Source organism: Neopsephotus bourkii, unplaced genomic scaffold (assembly GCF_033783945.1).
Source record: "Neopsephotus bourkii isolate Nb327-2 ecotype Australia unplaced genomic scaffold, CSIRO-AGI_Nbou_v1 NB_768, whole genome shotgun sequence".
Classification (NCBI taxonomy): domain Eukaryota; kingdom Metazoa; phylum Chordata; class Aves; order Psittaciformes; family Psittacidae; genus Neopsephotus; species Neopsephotus bourkii.
In genome coordinates, this window is record NW_026901264.1 from 1,675,848 (window position 1) to 1,703,067 (window position 27,220).

General features: G+C 39.6%; 1 protein-coding gene and 1 long non-coding RNA gene across 3 annotated transcripts in view; both read left to right on the top strand.

Moving 5' to 3' along the window:
• Positions 1 to 27,220, top strand: part of NAV2 (neuron navigator 2) — a 219,988-nt gene that overhangs the window by 114,992 nt on the left and 77,776 nt on the right. For both annotated transcript variants that reach the window (XM_061355051.1, XM_061355052.1), the window contains 2 exons: positions 898 to 1,287; positions 13,802 to 13,924. In XM_061355051.1, the coding sequence (XP_061211035.1) occupies positions 898 to 1,287; positions 13,802 to 13,924 (513 nt within the window). The remainder of the gene's footprint in view (positions 1 to 897; positions 1,288 to 13,801; positions 13,925 to 27,220) is intronic.
• Positions 22,240 to 23,551, top strand: LOC133213075 (uncharacterized). Its single transcript, XR_009725685.1, has 2 exons — positions 22,240 to 22,627; positions 23,261 to 23,551. It is a non-coding gene; the product is annotated as an uncharacterized LOC133213075 (long non-coding RNA).

Genomic DNA, 27,220 nt, shown 5'->3' on the forward strand with positions numbered 1-27,220 from the left:
ATGTATAGAACTGCTTTTTTTTTTTGTAAAGCAGCATTTGGAAATCTTCATCTAGATTTAAAATAAAATAAACAAAGACTGTTATTACATGTAAACATTCTGTGACTTAGATCTTTTCAGTGTTGAAGCTTGGGAGAATAAGCTCTTTAGCACCTAGTGAGGTCGGGGTCCTGCTTGGAGCTCAGTGCCATGCAGACTAAAGCCCAAAATGAGTTCATGGGGGGAAACACTTTGTGTTTTAGCTTTGTATCTAAAATTGAGGCACAGCTTGCAAAGATGAACTCCCAATGCTGTTTTTCTTTTGAACTTTCAATTAATGTGACAGCTCACTATGATTTAATTACTCTAACTGAAGGATACATAGGGTTTTATATGTAATATGTAAACACATATAAACTGTACAGTTTGTATGTAACATATTGCAAATAGTACAACGCTGCTTATTTTAGCAAATATCCACAGTAAAATAAAAAGTAACGCTGTGTTGGTTGAACAGGGAAGGAAAAGCAGTGGGTATGAGAAGGTGCAGCTATGGATTAGCTGCAACTAAGCTGTCCTACAATCTGTATATTTCAGCTGAACTCTCATAGAATAGAATCACAGAATCATAGAATAGTTAGGTTTGGAAAGGACTTTAAGGTCATCTCATTTCAACCCCCTGCCATGGGCAGGGAAATATATATATGATGAATGCTTGGTGGCCTGGGTGCAAGAGTAGCATTATGTAAGAGCAGTGTTGTAAGAATGGACCTGTCTCAAGGTGTTGTGGCAGGTAAGTTCTGTCAGCGCTGTTACTCACAGTCTGTAGCTTGGTGAATGTTCAGGGTGTAAGGTCTTGCAATCCCCCTGAAACCATACAGCAGGGCACACTCAATTAAGTGCATTTCTCTCTTTAAGCACATTGGAAACTACATTTGACACCAATGTCACCACTGAAATCAGCGGCCGCAGCATCCTCAGCTTGACAGGACGACCGACCCCTTTATCGTGGAGACTTGGGCAATCCAGCCCTCGCCTGCAGGCAGGTGATGCTCCATCGATGGGAAATGGGTATCCTCCACGAGGGAATGCCAGCCGCTTCATCAACACAGAGTCAGGACGCTACATGTATTCGGCACCGCTGCGGAGGCAGCTGGCATCTCGCGGCAGCAGTGTCTGCCACGTGGACATCTCAGACAAGGGAAGTGATGAAATTGACCTGGAAGCCATTGCCATGGATGCCACTGGCTATATGAGTGATGGGGATGTGCTGGGCAAGAATATTAGAGCTGATGACATCACAAGTGGGTAAGTGCCTTTAATTTTCATCTTAAATACTATACTGTATGTGATTCTTTAAGTGTGTTTAATGACAGTTTTCATAGAATCCCAGACTGGTTTGGGTTGAAAAGGACCTTAAAGCTCATCCAGTTCCTACCCCTGCCATAGGCAGGGACACCTTCCACTAGACCAGGTTGCTCCAAGCCCCGTCCAGCCTGGCCTTGAGCACTGCCAGGGATGGGGCAGCCACAGCTTCTTGGGGCAGCCTGTTCCAGTGCCTCACCACTCTCACAGGAAATAATGTGTTCATTATATCTAACCTAAATCTACCCTGTTTGAGTTTTAACCCATTCCCCCTTGTCCTAATACTACAGTCCCTGATGAAGAGGAGCTCTGGCCTCCCTGTAGGCCCTCTCCAGATGCTGGAAGGCTGCTATGAGGTCTCCAAGCAGCCTTCTCTTCTCCAGGCTGAACAGCCCCAACTTTCTCAGCCTGTCTTCACACAGGAGGTGCTCCAGTCCCCTGATCATCCTTGTGGCCTCCTCTGGACTGGCTCCAACAGCTCCATGTCCTTTTTATGTGCTCAAGTGGGGTGTAGAGAAGAGAGGCAGGAGCACCTTCTTCAACCTGCTATGATTACTTGGAGATTTTTTTATTATTTGGAGAATTAATAAATAATGGCAGGGGGTTTGGAACTGGATGATCTTAAGGTCCTTTCCAACCCTAACTATTCTGTGACTCTGTGATTATTTGGAGGAAGAAACAAAACAAAGATATTCTCCTAGTTTTAATAAGCATTTGGAGAGACAGCTCATTATCACAGATAATTTAGTCACTGGGATTTAAGCGCATGATTTGAGCTTTAAGTGCATGTTAAGAAAATGTATCTGTATATGAACATACTGTTGCACATGATTCATGTTTTCCTGAGGCAGGATTCCTTGAGGTAGTCAAACACATGCTGCAGCATTCATTTATGCCCACGAGATGGAGAGAGTGAGGCATTTTCTGTAGTTGAACTGAACCTTTATGCTGCCTGAACTTTGAGGGGGCAGTTCACTGAAGGGAAATGAGTTTACATCTGTGTGTAGGGTAAAATAGCTGCATGCACAAAATAAAGACTAAAAAAAAAGTGTGTAGCAATATGAGTTGATACATCATTATTAACAAGGTTTTACATCAGCATTTCACCTCTTGAGTGGAAAAAGCATGTATTCTTTGCTCCAAAGTCAGTATTCAATTCAATGTATCTGTTTTCAATTCCTTCTAGAAAGTGCAGTCATTTTTTTCTTAGCTCAAGTGTATCAGCATTAGGCTAATGTTAAAACTGATCTTTCAGATGTAAATGGCATATTTCTTTTTGTGGCATCCTTTTTTCCCTGTCTGGCCCTCTTAATCCTTTGCTCTTCTTTAATGTTTTTGTAAGTGACACTTCTTGTAGCATCAGCTTATTTGGAAGATTTAGTGTCTTACTGAAATAGAAAACTGGAATCCAGCTCCTGCCATGTTACTAACTTAACCATTTAGTTACCAGTCTGGAAACCTCCATTAAGTCTTGCTGTTGGGGATATTTGGATGCTTTCACACTGCCCTTTTTTTAAAAAAATCAGACCTTTTATTTTATTATTTAGGGAAATTTATTTTATTATATAGGGAAACCTATAGTAAAGAAGCTGATGCAAGGTCCTGTACAAAATTCTGTTGCAGATAAAGCACCAGTAGCTGTTGCTGCATTAGTAATGCGTCCTGTCACTAAAGCACCTTGTGCTTTCCTCAAATAAATCAATTTACACCTGAGTTTTGCAGTGTTTATTGTACTATCAGTTATTGCTTTTCCTCTGAACTGTGACTTTTATTCAGACTTCTGCGGTAATTTTGGTCTAGAAGTGAGGAAAAAATCCCAATTTCTGAGTAGCTCCATGGTTTCTATAAAAGACCTGGAGTATGAGCTGAGAAATGTCCCTATCAGGATTCTGTCAGCTCAGACTTCTGCTGTTGATATCCTAGAGGAGCCCCAGTCTTTGGAGCTCTTTACTTAGTGTATAAAGTTCAGGTTCCAGGTTGAGGCAAAGGAAAGAACAAGAAAGCTGTTGAGTTTGTGAATGACATTTCCAGAGAAATCTGTGCCTTCAGTCATCTCTGTGTATTACTCCCTTTTCTGGATGTCTCTGTTCATCCTGTAGGGTAAAAAAAAAAAAAAAAGATATAAAAGTCTCCATAGTCAGTAAATACAAGAGTGGCCTTTAGATTCTGGGTTTAAGGGACTTGTAATAAAATGTTTTTGGAAGTTGGTACCTCTGTCACCAAAGCAGTGACTTACATACCAAGAATAATACCAAGAAAGGGGAATAGAACATTTAGAGTCACAGACTCCACACCACCTCACTCCTAACCTTGAGTGTTCAAACAGTGGCCCATCCCTGGCAGTGTTCAAGACCTGGCTAGACAGGGCTTGGAGCAACCTGGTCTAGGGGAAGGTGTCCCTGCCTGTGGCAGGGGGCTGGAACTGGGTGAGCTTTAAGGTCAATTCGAATCCAAACCAGTCTGGGATTCAATGATTCTATCTTGAACTGAGTACCTCTTACTTCCTTATCACTGATTTTTAAAGGAGGTAGATAACCAGCCACAGACTGATAAATGAGACCTCCATTTAGAGTTCTTTAGGACAAGAAGAATTCTGTGTACAGATATTTCTTTCTGCATCTTTTGCCTTTAGCTACAAAAGCCTATTTTGCTAAATAATGTGAGTTAGTTTATTGATTTATATAGCACTACTGTAGTCATTGACTTAGTTCCAAGGACAGAATCTGTATTGTAGATCAATCTATCATCAGATCCAGCTCTTTTGCCAGGTTGTGGGCAGAGTTTGGAGGTCGAGCAGTTTGGAGGTCCTCTCATTGCTGGTTGTTTGGAGGGAGCATTCCTGGAAGCAGCCTCACAATATTGGGGTTACATTGTCTGTGGAGAGCAATTGTGTGTGTGTGTATTTCCTGAAAAGGGAATGTTGCAGTACTGAGTTGCAGTAGCAACACTGTGTATAATACCAGTACCAATGGAGAGAAAGAAAAAAATGAGACTTATCTTCAGCAAATCTCACAGACATCTGATCATGCTGGATTACCATCTCCAGCAGAAAGAAATGTTTTGCTAGCCTGTTTCAGAAGTTATCTTCCCCAATGTCAGCTTATTCCCAATAATAAAAAAATAGGATGGTATTGTGTCTTAGTCAGGGATGAATAATACACTGCTTAGAAGTCAGAGAGGTTGCTTGTAATGAGAGCATCCATGTGACTCCCTGCAGAACATGCCTCTGAGATCAATGTTAGGGTGGACAGGCCCAATATTTCCAGAAGCTGTTATAGTATGTGGAATGCAGCACAAGAGGGCATTTATAGCATGAATAGCTCTTTATTAGCTGGTATGTGTTTCACTGTGTCATTTTTCAGACTTGCTACAACCCTGCATTCTGAAAACCTTGGATCTGTGTTTTCATTGGCAAACCGATAGGGCAGAAAGCCAAACTATTTGTTACAGCCAAAATAGATCCAATATCCAAGATAAACTATATTAGCCCTGTGCTCCTGATGCTTTCTTTGAAATGTACTGGGTCATGGGAAGTTTCATTTGGCTTCCTTTAATAAATCTGCTCAAGCAGAGCCCTGGCAGACACCAGGATTGCTTTCATAGGCTTAGAAAGAATATCTTTTCCAATCGTGCGGAAAATACCTCTTAAACCAAGAAAGTCTCCAGGGGGTGGATCAAAGGTAAGAAATTTTCTTATTGAGGGAGCTAAAACATCAACCAAATGACAAAGCAACATGAGTAGGATTTGTGTGAAGTGATAAATAAGCATCCAGCCCTCCTCCCTCAGCTGGTGGCTGAGCTTGAGCCTTCAGAGCTTCACCTCAAAGCCCAGAATTGTGTCACTTACCCACCATAGAGATTGTTCCAGGTAGGGACATTAACTCTCGTAGCTTCTGAGGGGTTGTTAGGAAGGTTTTGAACACTTCAGTCTCCCTCTAACTACTAACATATACATACCTACATCTTATTGTTCTTGCCTCCCCTCAGTTCTCTCCAGTGAGATGTAGGGTTAATTTTCTTTTTCTCTGTTCTTAGAATGGAGCAAAAGAGCAGTTGGTCAGAAAAGCCTTTGAAAATTATTTTCTTTTAATGTAATTAATCCTCTGCCCCTGTTTCCCCTGCCCTGGTGTGCAGCTTTTGATGCAGAATTGCCGGCATGGATATACCCATTTGTGCTGGTCGCAAGGTTTCTCAGGAACTGGCTTTGTGTCCACAAGCACAGCTTGTCAAAACAAGTTTTTGCAGAAGAATGGCTGTTTCAGCTATGTCCCAAGAAATTGTAGAGTTGTTGATTTGACAGCTCAACCACCCTAGAGCTGTAACCTGGAGGTAGGGCAGATGTGAGCTGCCCCATGCACAGACCATGGGTCTGCTGCCTGCTAAGCTGGCCTTTGGGGCATGCCCAGCTCACTCTCAGGTGTGTTTCATTAAGAAATATTACCTAGTGATTCTGTCATACCTCACTCAGCCATTAGATGAGGACAGAAAGGCTAAGCCTGCATATGATGTCCAGAGGGCTATGTTAAAATTCTCCTTCCAGTGATCTCCCACAGGTGAGGTGGCTGTTGCCATGGGGGAATGATGACATTTTCTACCTTTTTATTAACCTCCCCATTTATTTGATGTTTTGGGGCTGATACATTCCCATTCCAGATCCCTATCTCCATAACTTAATGCTTTTGTGTATGTGGTGCTCACGGGGTTATGATTCCTTCTTGTTTATTCAGGCCTTTGTGCTCCCCAGGGAGCACTACAAGCAGGTGAACTGGGGAATCGTAGAATGGTTAAGGTTGGAAGGGACCTTAAAACACATCCAGTTCCAGCCCCCTGCCATGGGCAGGGACATCTTCCACTAGACCAGGTTGATCAAAGTCCTGTCGAAACATGAATGAAAAGATGCTGAAAGGGAAGGTAGGTCAGTCTGGGCTGGGGAATCAGGCTTTATCCTCTCAGTTCAGTCAAACCCACATGAAGGCATCATGCCCTAGGTAGAAATCATCCTTGTGGTGCAGAGGCCTGTCTACCCTTGGGTAACCAAAACCATCACTGAAATAGAGTTCTGTTATAGACTGAAATCTAGGTGTTACATCTCTTAGGAGGCAAAGGAGAGTGAGAGGAAGAGCTGAAATTGAGGACTGATTTAATTGTACGTTGAAGTGTAATTGGTATTTGTAGGATTTTTTCAGCTCAGTTGATAGGTTTTGTTCTATTTACCAGTCAGACAGTGAAGCACCTTTTTCAGATGTCAGGCTTGTGTGGTGAAACAGACCTTCACTTGGGCTAAGGTTTTAGAGAAAGGGAACGATGATGCAGTTTGCTGCTAATGAGAACCTGATCTTGGTCACAGGAGTTAAGATAAGCTTAGTCCTTCTAAGCTGCCTGCAACAGGAGTCATAGAATTTCTCTCCTGTACTTGAGCGTGTTTATTTGAACTGCCCTCTGCCTTGCTAGGACTGGTTGCTTATATTTTGACCTTTTCAACATAGCAACATAGTAGCAATATGTGGTCCATAGATAATTAACACAACTAATGAAGGACTGAGGCAACTCAAAATTTTGACTTTTATGAAAAGGTATTGAGAAATCTTGACTTCTGGTTTTTGTTTTAGTAAGCTGTCTTGAACTGTTTCAGAACTAGCTGTTGGATTTAAAATCATAGATGTCCTGGTGCTGTGAGAATGAAAAGAAAAAATTAGGACAGTGTTTAAATCACAGTAATATTCCAAGAACAGTACTGCAAGCATTTTCAGTATTAATAATTTATATTATTTTAAATATTCTGATATATTGCACTCAGCTCAGGAATAGTTTTGGTGTCAGCTTCATCACTAAAACTGTTTGAACATTTATCACAAATGGTATCTCAGATAATATGCTCTTATAGAACTTATTTTTGCAGTGTAGGATTTAGCACAGGCAGACATCAGAGGCCTGTAAATCACAACCTTAGATATCAGCTGAAATCAGGCTTATTTTTTTTATTGGTATAGTGCTAAAAAGACATTGGATCATGTGCAGTATTTGTCAGTAACTCAAGTTGTAGTGTGTAGTGGTTTTTGCTTAGTGGTACATACTGTCCTAACATCAGTGACTATCAAAATACCATTTAGTAGCCATTATCCTAATCTGAGCTTGTTTTTGTAATAAACACCTCAGCAGTGTTTGAACCGCTGCTTCTGTGCCAACAGGTTTTTGTAATTTGAGCAGGACAGTTTCTAAAGCGTACTGGGGCTAACCAGTAGAGGGAGATGCAATCATACATATTTTGCCCATGTGGCTCACCTGCAGGTAAGAAGCATGTATGAGGGTGTCCAAAGGAGAAACTCTTCCTGTGCTGCTGACCCTGCTGAGAACCCGTAGAGAAGCAGCACTCCCTCATTGCACCTCTTTGGTCACCCGTCCTTCCTCTCTCTGACAAAATTAAAGACGTAAATGCAAAATGGCTTATTACAGTGATTTTCATTGAAATAGATCCTGAGAAAGGATTAGGCATTTAAATCAAAATTGGCATACGTAAAACCCCGTTGAACAGCTACTTGGTTCTGGTGGATCTTCAGCTTGCTCCAGGCTTGTAGCCTGTGCTTGGCAGGTGTAATCCTTGTCCTCTCAGGTAATGAATTTCCACCCATGTTTCACTGGGATCTAGAGTGGCATATGCACAACTGAAAGGATTGATCTCTTGGGTGTTTTCCAGTCTTGTCTACCTCATTTTGTCAGATTGCCATCTCTGGTCACCTCTGCCAGTATAGGTCATTCATTTCATGTTAGTAATTGACTGGCTAAATTTCAGAAACCATCTGGGAGCTGGAACACGAGGGTTTCTCCCTCCTACTTCCAAATGTCATAATGGCTGTTATGATTTACTCTCCTTTGTATAGATGAATTTTACAATGAGGTGATCCATTTGGGTTTCACTGTCCACTGGCCCAGCTCCATAATGTGGATGGTTGATGACCATAGAATGCTCCAGACAGTATTTAGTCTGGCATTAATGTTAGGTTAGTCTGGTTCTCAGATTAATTCTTCTGTAAAATGAGTAATCTGGGTTTTAATCCCTCAAACAGGAGGGAACAACTGTCTTTTAATGACTCTTTTGTGCTGCTCACCTTTAACTTAGGTATGCTGGACATATCTTTGGGCTAGAGAGGCTTTGCCCCCAGACTTAACATTTGCTATGGCCTGACTCCTGCATACAGAAGTGCTCACAGCTCTAGGACAAGGCCTCGAAACCACAGGATTAACTTGGTGTTCTCACTGGATTGAACTAAACCTGCTCAGAATATCCTAGACCGTAAAGATACTATCCCAAACATACAGTTTAGGAAAAATGTGGAAAATGGCAATAAATATCGTTAAGCAAGATTGCATCTTGAAAATAATTCAGCTTTTACTTGTCATTTGGTTACAAGGGGAAGAATTCTTTTAGTCCTAATGCTTTAACAAAGCCCTTGTGTCTCCTAGAAAAGTCATTGCAGGCTCATACCCAAATTCCTCTGAAAAATATGTGGATTTCTGCTGTCCTTGTCTCTTCCCAGGTCTTGCTATCTTCTTGTATGTGTGTTAATCACCTGGCTTCTTTGAAGCCTGATTTGAGGGTTGTTAATAGTTACTATTGGCATTTGAAGTCCTATTGCTGTAGCCAGATTTCTCTTTCAAGATACGGTGCTCCACTCATTTCTGAAGGACCATTCAACTCCAAGGTAGATGAAGAGGGATAAGTAAGGCTTTAACTTGCCCTTTCTTCTCATTAACAGCCTGAAGAAAGGGCAGTAAGTTGAGGCAAGCAAATGGAACATAAAATAATATTTATGTTTAATAGAAAGACATCAGTATAATAATTTTGATCATGTTCATCATATTTCCAAAACAGCAGTGTAGAATTTTGTGCTGTTGTTTTTTTTGCAACTGGCAAAGTTAGACTCCTTTAATACTCAAAGCTTGTTAAGCTTCTTGATCTCGTTTAACTAACTGTAACAACAACGCAGATGAAGCCTGGTGAAAATACATGTTTAAAGGAAACACTAAGAATAACAGTGTTATTGCTGCAGCTAAAAGAGAACACTTTTGCACGTCAAAGCGGATGTTGATTTATGGAATAATCCAAAAGCTGTAAAACTTACAAGCTTTTTGTTTCTTCAAGTTTCAAGCACTTGGGTTGCTATGCAAGTCTTCTACCAAGAGGCACTTGGGCCGCTATTTCCAAACTAACCTTGAATCCAAAGCACCTAGAGGAAGGAAGGTAGGAGCACCTAAGCTGGCAGAATCAGCTTCAGTCTGAGGGCACGTTGCTGCTCTTCTGCTTGTGGGTTTGAGATTACAGAGCCATGTGATGCTGAGCAGATCAGAGTAGGCTTGTCTGGGCTATTGTGTGCTGCTGATTTACCTTCTGCTCCTTCTCTTCTTAATACTTCAGTAAAGAGTGCCTGTCCCTTGGCTATCTATTTTCAAAACTGGAAAAAAATGTTATATTCATACATTAAGGAATGAAATGAATATATATGAAGTGGTAGAGTTGTCAGACTATAAAAGTAGGTGTGCTGTTGGCTGGCTGCATACATGGGTAAGTAGGGAGTGTGGACAGAAGTCCTGTGACTCAGACTGCTGGATTTTACCAACCCCTGGCATAATCCATTCCTGTTTCCTCAGCATGCCTTTCAGGAAAGGGAAATAAATCACTTCAGCATCAGAAATACCCTCAAAATATTGCACTTGGAAGGACTTATTAAGGCATTCAAAATTTCAGAGGCATAGAAAAGGTGTATTTGGCTAAAGAAAAGAGAAGTTTAAAGGCCCAGGTTGTCCAGGGAACTCCAAAGCAAATTACTTTATGTCCATAAAACAGGGCAGGGAGCCACTTTCTCCTAGAAAAATAGTGTGACCTAGAAAGCGGGCTCCACTTGTGTGTTAGAAGTGCGTAATTCTGCTCTTGTTTAACTTAAGTCTTTTAATAATCCAAAAAGTTTGGTTGATTTTGTTTCCTTGCTGATGAAAAGTGAAACTATAGAGATAATTAAGCATTCATGATTATATTGGACTTCATTAAAGGCAATTATTCGAATAACCCATTGGCTATTTGTACCATTCCTAAAGCATCTGAGTTATTAAATTCTTTGAATATGTAGTATTTACCCGTCTGCATTAGAGTCGCAGAGTCTGGATACTATACTTTTTCCCAGATCATATGTTTAAACTTCTTACTTTGGGGCAGGCAGGAAAATACTTTGAAATGCTTGGTTTTGCACTAAATATACTTGCATAGTTCTCAAGATTCATAAATCTACCAAGGCATTCAGTGCAAATTTGTCATGTTTTTTTAATAAGAAAAGTCAAAGACATGACACATCATTGATAACTGCAGTGTGTCACTGCAGAGGAGAAGCTAGTATACTAGAATTCCATATTGTGTAGATGTGTGTAGGGCTATAAATTCTGTTAGAATTACATGCATGCAGGATAATATTTTTAGGTTTATTCCTCCCTGAGTGAAACCTTCTAAGATTGTCTTTAGAAAAATATACCTTCATTATATTCTCCTATCTCATAAAGCAAAAATCTGCAGCAGTAATGAAGTTGTATTCATAAAGGCATGATGGTTTCTGAGAGCCAAGACAGGTTTCAGTTTGAGGGGCTGGAGAGGAAGGAAAAGGAAGCAATACCTGGAGATTTTTGGCCACAGTAACTTCTCATCTCCTCTGTACAATGAATAATAGGGGTGGGGGTTTTTCCACTTATTTTAAAGTGTGTTTACTGTAAATGTGCTTTTCCCCACAGAATTTAGAAGCTAGTACCTTTCCTTCTTTTCTTTCAGCTCACTGCTGCATGAAGGAATTGTTAGTTTTGGCACCTTTTTGGAATTAAACATTCCTGGGTAGAGGACGTTGCATGTAATGAAAATAAGATAGAAAGCTTTCAATCTGTGATTACACAAACCTGTTTCAAAATACTATTTTGTATTCTAAGAAACTTGTCCTTTTGGTATAGTGGGTGAAAGTAATTTTCTATATGCTTGTGTTTACGGGATCCTGGTTAGAAAGAACTCACAATATAGTTATCAAAGATGACAGAGGCATCCAGCTTCCATTGACTTGTGAAAGATTTATGGAAACCTGTCAGTTTTCAGTTGGATGCAACTGCAGTATTATTCTGTCTGTATATGTATTCTAATCTGCATCAGCTTGCTGAGCTTCTACATAGAAGATGAAATCTGTTGATGGTAGTGAAAGTGTTCCATTAATTTCAGCATGGCTAACGAGTAATATATTTCATTTTACCTATTTTGAGTAATAAGCATGGAGAACAATCTATTCAGCTGTAGCTGATCTTTTTTATCAAAGGACTAGTCACATACCAGAAATCTGACAGCAAAGCCAAAAGCTGTTTTCTAGTACGTGTACAATGGGTATTCATACAGAAACATGTTTCATGTGCAGACAAGTATCTGCAATAAACCTATTAATGTATGTGCATTAGATGTTTTTGCAGAATGCTGTTTGCATGTTTGTATAACAATATGGTCTCAGGCTCCACTTTTATTTTAGTAGCTCAAAGGAAAAATATATTCTTCCATGATAAAATATTTATGTGCTATATTAAACAGCAGTTAGAATGCTAGACCTAAGGAGAATTCCACACAAGTTGTAGTGCTACTGTTCCTCATGCTTTTTACAGGCTTTAAGAGTTTGGAGAATCATGTCCCCATGGATTTACTGAATGGGGAATCCTCTTGTGTCTGACTTAACAGCCTTAGCAACCTCTTTGTTAGACTCCCCAAAGAGACTCCTGGGTTGTTCCTGGGAAGGCCCTGTACAGATTTACATACCTGGAACAACAACAAGCAGCTTGTGCAAGGCTTCTTGACTCTTTACCAGCCCATTTTGATAAATTTAGTGGTTGGATTTGACTTGGGTGAAGTATGTCTGTTGCAGTAACATCTTGCCAGCAAAGACATTGATGGCTGCAGCTAGGATCATCTCTCCTTCCTTACTGTGGATGAGGGTGTCTTGCCATTAGGAAAAAAGCTCTGTGCCTTGATAAGCAGGAGGAATATCCCTGCATATCTGGATATTACTCTGTGGACTGCTGTTGATTTGCTAAGAGAGCTAAAGGATTAAGAGGATACAATCCCATCAGCTCCAAACTCTGTGAGGTATGTTACGTGTCCAGCAGTATGCTAGAGACAACAACTGTACTGTCAGGGTTGTTGGGGTTACTACAGTCTCAGGTGTCTAAAAGCTGTCAGTGATGTTCATGGAGATGTACCTGGGCTGACAAACTAGTGGTGGTAGAACAGAGCTCACTCCTTGCCAGTGTCATGAGAGGCAAAGGGGACTTGACTTTCTAGTTTAAAGCTAGCTTGCATGTATCTGTGGTCAGACATGACAAAAGATAAATCCTCCTGTGTTATTCTGCCACTTGGACCATACTTACTTGGAACTACTGTTATGAAATGCTGCAAGATGTTTAAAAGCATTATTGAGATACCGATGTAAGGCAGCTCATGGAGCAACTCTTCAACTTCTTAGTTTCAATATCAATATATTAAAACATTCATAAATCAAACTGCTGGGTAATTGTACAGTTTTTAAAGCTTCCTTTCCTTGGTTATCACCACATCCTGAAGTTACATGACATGATGGCAATTGCTGTCTGCATTGGTACAGACTTCAGCAAAAATGCTGAATGACACAACATGCATTATTGTGAGGAATTGCTCCTGGTGACATTTATGTGTTCTTGTCCACCATCTCTGTTAAATTTAAGATTCATTTCTAATTTGTCTAAAGTAGAAAGTGCTATTTTAGCAATTTGTCAGGTATCATATATGCGTGTGGCAGTTAATATCTAAGAACAGTAACACTTTTTAAATGCAGATGTCTTTAGGCCACACTTGCAGAGAGAGTACAATGTAGGAGCCAAAACAAGACTGACAAAAACTTTCCATTCATGCTGCAACTTTTATTTCTCACAGTAAATCTTGGGGTACTCATTGTTCATGGATCATTGGCAAAAACTAGGATGTATTCAATGTGATATTTGCAGTTAACTTGTCAAAGGGTTGAGATTTCCATCATGGTGTTTTAGCCCACACAGAGTTCAGGAGGACATATATAAATCATGCATTTTTTGGACAGGAAAGGATCATTAATGATAGCATTCACAAATATTAAATTACTTCCAGCTAGGCAACCTTAATGAAAGTTAAGTATTCTTCCTTTGTTGAAATGTGTTGAAATTCAGTTCTTATTGATGTGAGAGACTGCAAGAAGTTATTGAGAACGAGAGGCAAAAAATATTCCTCTGCACTAGTAAAGAAAGTTTTCCTTGCTTCATATTCTGAGTAGTATTCTTCACTTACAGGTGAGCAAATTGCAATATACAATTAAAAACATGCAGAAGATAGGAGCAACACAATATATCAAAGTTTTCCTGTTTGACATGTTGTTTTGCTGTTCTAAAGGTATATGACCGATGGTGGTCTGGGGCTCTATACTCGAAGGCTAAACCGGCTGCCTGATGGCATGGCTGCGGTGAGGGAGACAATGCAGCGCAACACTTCACTGGGGCTTGGAGATGCTGACAGGTAAGGTCTCATCAGCAAGTGCTCACCTGTAACACCATGCTTGATTCACGCTGTATCTAATGCATATTGGATCTCAGAGATGAAAGAGCTTTGGGAGTTCAGATACTGAATACATGGATATAACCTTCTCCAGAGTATTTTAAGTGTGTATGTTCATAGAAGGTGTCAGGATAAATGCTGACTTGGTGTCTTCTGATTTGCTTTGCTGGAATCTCATCTAGGTTTTTGTGCACAGGATACAGCACAAGAAAATATAAAGCTTCTATTTTGATAGCATTTGAAGTAAAAAACACCAAATTTTCTTCTCATTTCCACTGATTCTTCCAAGTCCAGTGATTCAGTGTGAACAGTCAAGGCTAAAGATCAAGAATTAGGGGACTAAAAACCATAATTTATGGGAGTGCAATCATAAATGAAGCTAGGGAGATGGACAGTAATGAGACTTACATTCTGTTAGAGCTGAGGTATATGGGTTAAATACCTCTGCTTTTAATAGCATCAGCCTATAGCTGCTTCTTTCCCTTCCAGGCTCAAAGCCTGATGGGTGTTGACGTAGTTAAGTGCAGCACATTCATTTTCTTCTGTGAGGGGCCCCTAAGTATAAAACATGGATTTTGAGGTACAGGTTTGAACCAATTTCTGAACTAGACGTTTTCTCATTTTGTTATTGGTAAGACTTTCCAGAGACATAATATTAGTTATCTGAGTTTGTTAAGACTGTTACTTTCTTGGTTGTGATGCATAGATTACTAAGGCAATACAAGTGCTAGAGAATCTATCCTTGTTTTTAAAGAAAGCTGTACTAAATTTCCTTTGGTGTTCTCTTGATGTTAGTAAAGAGCAGGTTGGTATAATTAAATATATAATAATATAGATTATATTTTTGTTTAAGTAACAGTCAGCCTTCTGGAGAGCTACTGATACATTCCTCATCCTTGATTCCCTCTCCTGTTCAGTATTTTCTGTGCTTGCAACACTTTTTTTAGCATGTAAATTATTCTCACATTTTATTTGCTAAGCTTCTTCCCTGAAGACAGCACACATCAGGACCAATTGCATAAATTCCACAAAAGAGATTAGTTGTGTGTTTGAATATATTCCAGCTAGAATGGGACTGTGGCACTCTGAAACGTAGTTTGTTTTCATTGTTTGTTTTGAAAAATCATTCTTCGATTTCATATGGAGGGGGTGGACTTCACATAGAGTAAATAAAGACTGTATGGTTGGTAATATAGCTGCAACACGGGATGAAAATTGCCATAAGAAAAAGGAGTTGAATAAAACAGTATGGTAATGAATTGCTGTCTTCATGGTGTGACTGGAGGCAGCAAGCAGGAGTGCTGAGCTGCTTTATGGGTACACGATGGAGATAACATTCAACTTGTTCAAAGCAGGTGTTAATTGAATGCATGGGAGGAGGAGTGTGAGAGGCTATGAACCTTTGAGTATAAGGTTAATCATTAAAAGCTTATCAGAGGAATTTTTGCAATATGCTGACTTGGTTAGTTTCTTGTGTTGCTAATTGTAGAAGTTTAGTGGTGAAGCTTTTACTCGGTGGCTCAGCTCTTAGAAGGTACTTTTTCCCCCTGCAGCAGGGAAATCCAAACAAGGCAATTTAATTTAATGCTTGATTGCCAGGTTAATGGAATCACTGCACAACACAGCTGAGCCTATTTATTCACTTCAAGACAATTTGTGTTTGCACAGAACAAAGCCATTTTGAATGAAAAAAAGCATTGAAAATGCCTTTTTATTTAGTTCATGGAATTATTATCTTTTTAAAGTTGCAAATGAGCCACCTATGGTTTTGACTCTTCTACATATATGAACTTGGTATGTACCATCTGGTTATTTAAGTTGATTTCATATTATCAGGCGCAGCTGCTTTATCTGAGATTTACTGCCCTTACTTTCATATATGTAGCTTGCATTTATAAAGCCGTATGGATAAGAGGGAAGAAATTTGAAGCTTAGGTTTGAGTAAACCTTTCTATAATTGCTTTCTTGTATAACCTATTATTTACAAAAAACAATTCAACCTCTGATGATTTATCATATCCTTGTGAATAGGAAAAAAGACTACTAATGAATGTAAGCTTGTCAAGGGTGGCTTTAATGCTGTTACTGGGGAGATGTCTCTATGGCTTTTCAAAGAATCCTCAGTGATGAAGTGCTTAAGTAACTACTTCCAAGCATGACTAACTTGGATTGTTTCATTTTCAAATGCTATTTGAGGTTGCATGAATTACATGTCGTTGCGTGAGAGTATAAGGCCCAGAAAGGTCTTCCCAGCTTCTGACTATAAGGACCTGTCTCATCAGATAGCAGATTACCTTGTCACAGTACTTCCACCAGCTACAGCATTGGTGAACTGTAGGTAAAACATGATTTGGGTCTTTAGCATGTTCTTCAGGAGTATTTCTGTATCATGGTTTGGATCTATGATGACTACAGGGACAATCTTGTCACACTCTTAGTTAAAAACAAGGCCATATTCGGTTTAACTCTTAGGATTTGTGACTGAAGCTGGCTTCTGGCAGTACATAGCATTTTTGGTAGCATTTCCTGCTTTTGGCAAGGTTTTTGGATACTCCCAGAGGATTCTGTGAAACCAGGAGAGGAGATGAACAGGAAAGAAGAACTGGAAGTGAAGCCAAAACAGCAGAAAGCCAAAGGGCATTTCATGCAGAGCACAGGTTTATCACCACTGATACCAAGTGCAGATTTTTTTTCAGATGCTGAGGTTTATAGTAACTTCAATGTATGGTAAAAAAAATATGGCTTTCAAAAATTGCTGAAGAGTAGTATTTTGCTGTTAATTTGCATTTCATGAAAACATTAATGTTATTTAGGATTATGTCTCTGGGCTCAGGTAGTAGTCAACACTTCACATTCATTCATGGAGTACAACCCTTTGACTGGAGTTTGCTTGAATTCACTAACTGCAATTTAATTCCTTGAATCATGCTACAGTGATGACTAAAAAGGTGGGTTAGTGTTGCGTGCCGGAGGGAGACAGCTGGACTGCCTTCATAACCATGGGAACTTGGATCACACTTCAGAAGAGCTGAAAAGCAAGTTGAAGCAAGTCATCAAATTGGGGGCAATATTGGCCTGTTCTGAAAAGTGGGGAGAGAAGGAAATGTCACTGCTTTTGGAAGGAGGCAAATACCACTGAAAGTAGAATTACAGACATGGTGTTGATGTGTACCACATAAGAAGCTGCATCAAATGTTCTTTTTAGGCCCTACTTTATTGTAGACAATGAAAAAATGTTATAATAAAAGATTTTTAAAAAGGGAATTTTTGCTAGGATATTATTTTGTAGTTTTATTGTAGGATAAGACAGTTTGAAGTCCTGGGTGTGTATTTATTTGTTTTTTCTTCTTAACTGAGACAATGCATCTAAAATTAAATGAAGGTGTCTGCAATTCCTGGCTTTGCAGATGAGATGGGGAAGACACATAGACAGAATAGTCTTTGTCTTAAAAAGTTAAAACACGACTGGGTTATATCTTAAACTTCAGATGGATCCAACCCTTGTAGAAACACATAGAAATAAATATTCCTGCATTGTAATGGTAGTGGAATTCCCACCATCTCCTTCCCCCACAGCATCTCCTGCTCCTGCAGTGCTCCCTCAGGAGTGTTGACGTGTTTGTGGACTTCCACAGTATATAAGCTTGCAGGGAGTTTCATCAGGTGTTTCATGTGAATGGGTTTGTGGAGGGAGGATGTCCTTTCTGTCAAGAGGAGTAGTAACTATATTAATTGAAATCATCTATGGACTTCAGGAGATCTCAGCTAAGTTGCTGCCAAGCTCTTACCACTCTACCAGGAAGATTTCATGCCATCAGTTTCTAGTTCTTTCACTTCCAGAAAGCCCTGGCAATTGTAATTTGCATTCAGTTGTTATCATTTAAAAAAAAAAAAAGGTATAAACATATAAATATTACTTTTCCATTTTTTCTAGGACAGTGAAGACCCATTTAGAAGGATTCCATACACTAAATAAACATAGCTTTATAGAAAATAATTTTAAATCCTCTAAATTGTTTTAAGATAACATAGATCAGACAGAAAGTGTCAGCTCCTGAGCGTTCATTGCTCAGTGTATTTGTGCTATGAGTCACTGCAATTAGTAAATACATGCTGATACATAGTTGCTTAACAGCAAAGTCACAAGACTGGTGAAATTACTCCGGTCTAACTCAATCTTCTGCTCTCTCTTGTCTTCTGGGATTTTATCACTAGGTTGGAAAGAAATACTACTGCTTCTAAATATGCGAGTTGTACCTTGGTACCTGCAGATACCTATCTCTTTGAAAGATCCCACATTTATCTTGAGAACTGACTCACAAAAACAGGGAAATTCACATTGCAAAGATTCTTTGAGGTTGATGGCCTTTGGATCTTCTGATTAGAGTCACAATACTGTATACTTTAATTTTCTAAGGAATCTTTTAACAAGTTGTAATCCACAGTGGTTTTATGTTACATAAAGTAATTGCAAAGTTAAGCAACACATAGTAGCTGAAGGCAAAGGTATAGTAGCTTGGGCTACTGACCTGAGGGCTGGAATTAGCGGTACCAAAAGGGAAAAATAAAGACATTCTACTTTCAAACAAGGCAAAGTTAGTCACGGGAAGCCATGTCTTTTAGCAGATTTGTTTCAGTGGGCTAAAGATGACAAACTTCTGGGCATGTAAGCTTTTCTTCAGGTCTAAAACAGACAGAAGACTTCATTGCTAAATGTTAAGTTGAAGAACACTTGTTTAAATTTACCAGGATGGTTTAGTAGTTTAGACTAACTCTTAAAGCAGACAATACCTATAGAGCAGAGGAAGATTTAGCAAGGAAAAACATCATAAAATGTTTGTGTGCTATAAAAAAGAGATGGATGATTTATCACCTGTGTAACATGGAGGGGTTAACTGGGGAGAGGGAGCACATTATTACAGGCTCTAAATGCCATTTCTTTATTGAATCTATGATTTTTAATGTCTAGCAGAGTTACTATTTTAATATTCTGGTTTATTCTTTGAAGATGCTTTCTAGAACTCCCTTGAAGATGAGAAGGAGGGGAAGTGGCTCAGATGAAGTGGCTGTGTGAGAACTGCCCCCCTTGGGTAAACAGGTTCCCTATGAACTCATTCAGTGGTTGCGGTAATACTTCCCACCACCACCACCACCCTTTTCTATGCACGTGCTTTGCGCGATACATATTGTAAGCTGGATGAAGTATACTGCATTCAGGGAATGTAGAATTTGTGGTAGTGTCTACTCTGTTTAGAAAAGCGTGATGGAATAGAGAGATGTTGAAAAGATTTGTCTGTTTCTCAGGCTTGGCCTAATTTTACCCATGGCATAATGGTCAGAAAAGAGTTTGCTTCCAACAGTCAACTTAGGCTGAGAGCTCTTTGAAGGCTAGAAAGAGTTTTGAGGAGTGGACAGCTTAAAGAAATAGTTATTTTCTTAGCAGAGTTTGTATTTGTTTAAAGCCTCTATGCAGACTCTTGATTATCCTGTCATGTAGCAATAGTGGATGTATGATTGATGTGGGGGTGGGTTGGTACTTGAAGCAGCTTTGTGCCTGATTTTTGTAAAAATACAATTTGTCTTCCTATGGGAGAATCCCTTTTCTGTGTATCCATGGCCACAACAATAAATCAGGTTTTCCTGCAGTTAGGACCTATGTGTGTCCAAGAAACCTGGAATTATCCTATTCTGGGAGCTCCACAGGCCGCCAAGGCAATTGAGATCAATTATTTGCCCTTCTCAAGAACTTTCCTCCGATGAGCAGGTACAGTTCTACCATTCAACACTAAAACTAAACCATCCAAACAAGCAAAATGCCCCACAGTTGCAAGCTGTTCCTTCCAAGATTAGTAGATTAGGCCATCTTCACATGCTTGACTGTCACTGTAGTTTTAAATCCCTCTTCAGAATTGCTTTCTTGCTTAGATGTAAACTCTGAAGAGAGAGAATTTAGGAACTGCATTTCTTGTTGAAACCTTTTCCTTGTACTATGCCCCTTGGTTTTGTTGCTGTGATTCTGATCCTGCATCCATTTGTATTTGAGGGGCTATTGACACCTCTGCTTTAGCATCAAATTGAAATGCTTCAAGCCAGGAGCTGAAGTTGACTGCAAAGCTAATGGAAGGTGGCAGGTGCCATCAAGGGTTGAACTCATCATGCTGAAGTTAGGACTTTCGTCTTGCCTGTGTATTCCACTATGGACAGGTTGTCACTTCCCCTAAGAGGTTGCACTGTGGTGTGTACAGGTGAAGTGACCTTACCTTTGCCAGAACTGTGGATACTGATTCTGTGGAAATAGGAAAACCTGCCAAATTTAAGCAGCTGAATAATATGCATCTAGGGATGGCAAGATCATGATCCTACACCACTGGAACTAGATTTTCCTGAAGTGACATTTCCTTTCATACACCCACTTGTGTGTAAGTATCAGGTTGATCTGACTGCTGAATTGGAGGCTGTTCTGAAACCCTCACTATTTCTTGTTCCATTGCCAGAAATTAGCACTGTCTTTTCTGTTGCATGAAGTGGCTTTTAAAACACTTCAGGCATGTGGGAAATTAAGCTTGTATTCTAAGGGTAAACAAGATTGTAGATACAAAGACATTTTGAACTGTATCAGAGTCTTTGTGCTTTGCATGACAAACCAAAGAATGTGAAATGCTTGCTGACATAGTGCAGACTTTGTTATTTGGTTTTCCATGCTGAATGTCAAGGGAGTCAACATAGTCTCACAACTGACCTACACCAGTAACCTCTGAGTTTGGGGTTTGGAGATTGAATAGATAAAACTAATAGCAGACAGCCGCTGGGCTCCAAAAGAAGAATCCCAGTTTGGGGCTGTCTGAGGAGCATGGAAGTTAGTTGTTGCTGTAAAGCAAATTTGAAGACAGACTTTTTTTTTTTTCCTCAGTTATTGTGTGTATTAGTAAATATCTCACTAGCACGAAACCTAATGATTCTCCTTTTGGTCTCTGTTTGCTCTTCTTTGTTTGCTGGGGCTTTCAAGTTGTCCATAACTGTACATATCATTAGGGATTTTTGCTTCTGTTCTACAGCTGTATATTCTTTTGTGATCAGAATAATATTCTATTATTATTAGCTTACATGTTAATAAACAGACTAATGTTAATAACCAGGATCTAAGCTTTCTGTTTACTGGCTGAATGTTTCCTGTAATTGTATTGCTTGCAAAATAATAGCAAAATGCTCAGCCGAAAGGTGAGATGTACCTGTCTTCCTGCAGGCTCTTCTGTGCTTTGCTAGAGCTTCTTGTCTCTTTTTCTTTACTCTATTGATTATGTCTATTGAATATTGAGTTGTTTATTCCCAGTCTTGTCCCCTCCAGTGAAGAGCTTTCAAACATGGTACTGCAGGTGGGGTTAGAGAGAACCCTCTATTGCATAAATGAGAACTCTTCAAGGAATTCAGGATATCCAGATGCTTTGATCCATACAGGGAAATGTGGCTTCTAATTTGAACAATTAAAATGTTCTAAACATTTGAACAACTAAATGAACAACTAAAATGTTGGATGGTACTAATAGCCCGGTATATCCAGTACACATCCACATCTGCAGCACAGCACAGATAGTAAAGGTATCCACAATGAGCTCATATTTAACATGCTGTGTATTTCATAAGCACTCATCTCCTTCAGCTGGCCTGAATGGCAGCTCCTGGGTTAAGAAAGTAATGAAGCGATGAATTTTGCAGTAAAGGTGCTGAGGGAGTGGAGTGGCAGGGACAAAGTGCAAAACCATATTTTTGCTTCCCTGGGATTCTTGGAGTTACTGCATTTATATCAGGCCATTCCATGGTGTCACAGTAGCTTCCTTGGTGGCCAACAAGCTATTTCATATTTGCGGTCTATACCCTTCTTATCTGGTAAGTTCTGTTCTGCACCTCTCCATTCCTCACCTTCCTCATGGTATAGGGATTTCCCAGCAGCATGATAAGGTGTCTTTGTGACCTTTTTATGACAACTGATAGGACTCACAGTGAAGTTGACGCTCCACAGAACAAGTGGTCACTTTGCTCCTAGTCTTTCTGAATTGAGCCCCAACATCCTAAGGCTTAAACAGCCTAGCGTTAACACAGCTCCATGGGGCTTAAAAATGCTCTGCTGTTATATAAACAGGCATAAAGGCTTTCATGTGATAGTCTTATATTGCTTAAGTATATACACTTAAATATACATTTGGCTAGGTTCAATAATTGCATGCTCTACAGTGGAAACACTTGGAGCTACATTGGGCTGTGTTATGTGTGTGATTTGGTTTTATTAGAACAAGTTTTTTACATTTTCACTAAAACCAAAAATCTAATTTTTTTCATACTGATTGCTGCAATTTGGGAGTAATTTAATTTGACCCAGGTGGCATTGGAACAGCATGAAACCTGTGTGCAGTGTTAGCACAGGGAGCCTGACTAACTACTGTGTTGCCAGAGGCTATGTTTATGTGTGTCCAGGTACATATGGTCAATAAGTAGCCAGAGGATCAGCTCTAAACATTGGAAGCCTGATTAGTGCCTGACCAAAGTCCAAGGGCTGAGGTCAGCTTTTCCTAGCTATATATTTTTTTGTTGTTGTTGCTGTTCCTTAACTGACAAAAGGCTCAGCTCAACAGCCACTGTGGACTTACCATGTGCTCTCATCAGCCCCAAGTAATATTTTTATATCTTTTAAATCTAATTTTAACTTTAAAGTTTACCTTCTCTGATTATGTTGTTAGTTTAAGTTAATTTTCATATATATCAACTAATTAATTCATTTTAGTTTGAGGGAAATGAGGAAACCACCTTGAGTGTTCAAAAAGGTTTTATTCCCCCTTTCATGTTCATTGTCAAGATTGATTTATTCTTGTTATGAAACTTGGAGCTAGAGATACTCTTCATAACATGACCTAATGCCTTAAACATCTCTTTGAAATTGTTGATGTTATTTCAGACTATCTGATATGCACATGCATAGTTTTAATGTTTCATTTGCATTTTTATGCAGAGATTTAATTTTTATTTTCAGGGATGACTGAAATATAATGTTGCATTTGCAAAACTGGAACTGTTTGGAATGCAGAAGGGTTGAATGGAATATTATCAGGGAATAGCTAAGGATGTATTTGTAGACAACTGTGTATGGAAAAAGCGGAAAAAAGAAGGAAGAATCACTAACATGAGACTAGGAAAGAAATATGAGTATCCTGTGCCAACTAAGATTCACAGAGGTTATGTTCATCCAGGAAAAGCTTATACTAAATCTATATTTTGGGACTGCAAATATTTTCTCTCTACTCCTAGATAGTGAATTTATCCATCTGTGGTTTGCGAGCATTTCTTAAGCAAAAGACTCATGAGAATGGATCAGGTAGTGGCAAGAAATCTGCATTTATACATATCTGATGTTTTAAATGTGCATGCAAAAGAAATACAGACATTTTCTGAAATCAGAAGATTGTGATTTGGAACTGAAGTCAGGATACGACTTCTGTGCTTTATTTTCTGTTGAAATTCTTTGTTGGCTTCCAGTGATAACCACTAAGCTCTTTCTGAATATATATTAAAAGCAAATATGCTATATGGCAACATGAAGTTGCTTGTCATTCCTTCTTGGTCCAAGCATGCTAGTGGTTTGGCCTCCAACATCCAGAGGTGTTTTCCATTCTGTGGCTTAGATTTAGGGTCCCTTTCTGCAATAGCTTCTGACTAATTTTTGGGTTTAGCAATATTTTGCTTCTCTCTCATAAGGTTTTATGAGCTGACTTTACATTGGCTTTAATGAGGTAAACATGTGACTGATAAAACAGTCACTTCTCTACTGCGGGTCATGCTCTATGTTTTCCCCTCCCTCCACCACCACAATTCCTGTCATAGATGGCCCAGTTATTTTACTTTTCCTACATTCTTCCCTCTGTGCTCTCAAATGTTTTTTTCTTGCAGCCACTTATCTCTTTCTAAGCAATGCATTATGCTTTCGATGGTGGGCTTCTGTTGCATCTGCTTTTGTCCTTAATGCATTGCTGAAACCCAACTCCATCCATGAAACGTGTTTGTATCACACACTCCTCAATTTGGGTACATTCTCCTCTTAATGACATCAGTCTTTGATTTCACTTTTGGATTTTCACAGCACTGGAATGAAGGAGTTTGCAGTACATGGTGATGGGGTTAAGTTTATTATGGCAATGGATATGTCACTGAATCATTTAGGAACAAGGGGTTATTTTAGAAAGAAAAAAAATGAGAGCCAAAGGTAACTTAGGAGTTGGCTAAGCAAACCTAGGTGAGATCATGGGAGAAGAATAAGACTTTCTTTGGACATTTTCAGGAACAGAAGTGAATTGCAGCTATAACTTAAGTAGAATGGATTCAGGGGAAACAAGGAAAACATTGAGTGATTATAAGGAAAACCTCTCTGGTACTTACTGACTTGGAAACTAGTCTACTCTCTGTCTTAGAATCTGTATGAACCAAAGCACAATCACACATTAGGGGGAAAGCAGTGTGAATGAGCAAAGAGGGGCCTTCCAGACTAATCTTTTATTTCATTATTAATACAGAAGGCAAGGACTTTGCTCATAGTTTGTTAGGGGTACTAATTAATAGCAGGGGGATACATCTAGTGAATTTTATCCTTTCATCCAATCATTACTTGTGCAGTTCACTTCATTAAAGGTTCTAAACAAACATATCCAATGACCACTCCTTAATTCTACAGGAATTCACTGAAATAGAGCTGTCTTTATCCGTACTAGTTTATGTTAAGCCTCTGATAGCAAAGTGAGACACCATTTCACAGCTCAGCCTTAACAACATGGCCACATGTTGCCAATGTTGAAATAGGACACAGAGGTGAGAGATGAGACACTTGGTATAAAATTGTTTTCATTTCACTGCACTGGGATAAAACAGAAAATAAAGGTTTGGGGGCTTTTGTTCTTGTTTCTCCCTTACAGAGTAGTGATGCAGCAATTAATGTTCTAATCTAAAAAGTCGAGTTGAGGTCTCTCTGCCTGATTGGAGCAGGGATCTCAGTTTTGGCCTCCTTGGTTTTGGTTGTTTCTTTACGAATATTTCTCTCTGTCTCTCCTGCCAAATTATTTGCTGGAAATAATATCAACACAAGATATTGAGAGGTGTTATTGGACTCATGGCTATTGTGGAGTCTCAGAAGTGGGATGGAAAGAATTAAGGTTGAAGTCCTTAAACTCCCACACTTTCCCCCCGGATGATTTAACTATGAGAATTAACAAAGGGTCCAAGAGAATCGTCTGTGTTGTGGAAAGTTACATTTTTGTATAAACCAACAGGACATTTAATGCTATTTCATAAAAAATTCCAAAACATCTCTACAACATTGCGGTAGCAGTAGCAGAACTGTTTGAGAGTTGTATCTAAAGCTTGCCAAAGTAAAGGAGGGAGCATCTTTTTATATAAAAAAGCATCTTTTTAATAAAATAAATTTCTAACTGGATTCCAGTTACTGCTTCTAAGCTGCTTTTGTATCACCTTTTGTTGAGTTTGGTTAGAAGGTAGGCCCACATACATCCTCAGGGTCTCAGAGAATGAGTTGTAGGGAAAAGTTTGGGTCTATATATATGTTTTGCAGATGAAAAATGGCATTAGCAGAAGACTGAGACTGTGCACAGTCCATCTGCTGTGCCAAGTGGACAGGGGTTCCTCAAGTACCAGTTGTCCTCATGGGACAGCAATGATCCACCTCCGCAGCAGATCTGCCTCCTGCAGTCAAACAGGAGTCATGGACTTAAACAAGGGAACTTCAGATAAGCTATAAGGATTCTTCCCTGTGAGGGTGCTGAGGCGCTGGCACAGGGTGCCCAGAGAAGCTGTGGCTGCCCCATCCCTGGCAGTGCTCAAGGTCAGGTTGGACGGGGCTTGGATCAACCTGATCTAGTAGAAGGTGTCTCTGTCCATGGCAGGGGGTCGGAACTGGATGAGCTTTAAAGTCCTTTCCAACCCAAACATTCTATGGTTCTAAATCAAAATGTGTATTTACAGACAATGCCATTTCTGTTATTTCCCTTCCAATTTGTCCCACACCTATTTTTCACATTTTCTATGCCCACTGGAGGCTTCATGTCCCAGTTCTGTGGCTTTTGTGCAGCAGGTCCCAGCCTTCAACTTCACACCTTACATCTAAATTTGTTTTCCCTTTTCTTTTTTTCTCACTCTCCATGCGCTGTCTCATCTTCCCTTCTTGATTTACTGTCCCTGTTCTCCAGTGCCCTTAAGAACAAAGTAAGAAATTAGTATTGGAAGACAAGTTTTCTCAGGGAAAGATCAGTCTAACTTAATAGTAAGATCATTGTATATTCTAATGATACTCAGGAATTGTTGTGCTGGTTTTAATTTGAGACCACAATTGTTTCTTAGGTTGGCACGCAGCTTGGAAAACTTCAGGCAAAACGGCTCAATTTTGGCGAATGATAAATAATTGCAATCATTACCCCTGTTAATTATTTCATTACTGTAACACAGCCATCTCTGAAGCAGAGGATGTGGCCTTAGAACAAACAGGAGGTGTAAAACCCAGAAGGCCTGGGGCCAGGGAAGGAATTATTGGGCAAGGAACAGTTCTGGAAGCTTTTGCTTTCACAGAAATGATAGGAAAGGTTCAAGAGTCCAGCAGAGACCCTGGGACCTCAGGACTTGTGCAGGGTAGGGAGTGGAGCAAGGAATCAGTGCCAGCATCAGTGATGCAGAACTCTCAGCAGACACGGCTAGCAGAACTAACTGGTCCAGCAAGAAAGCTTTACTCAGATCTCCCGAAAAAGGAAAAGGTAAAATTGTGTTTTTCTGTTATGTTTCATGGCTGGAACGTTTAAAAGGTTAAATTAATCTGAGAAAAGTGGCAGGACATTTAAAAAGTTCATGAGTTTGCATAGTTGAGCTTTTGTTTTCTCCCACTTTATTTCCATTTTTTTCTTTTTTTAAAAAACCCTCAATCTACCAAAAAAGATGCCTAACTGCTTTTAACTTATCAGTTAAGAATTAGAGATAATGTAGGTGAAGTTGCATATATTAAAGGATCATTTAAACAGCCTGTGGTTCAGTGATGATGGGAGTGGGAGGGGAATGTTGCACCACAGGAGAGGTTCCACTGAGCTTTGAACTGGATCAGATGCTTGAGGGCAATTAAACACACAAGATTTCCCTCTTTAAACAAAGGCACAAAAGGGAGTCTCCCTGTTTTCTGTGCTGTTAATCATCAGGAGGAATGAAGAATGTGTAAATGAAGAA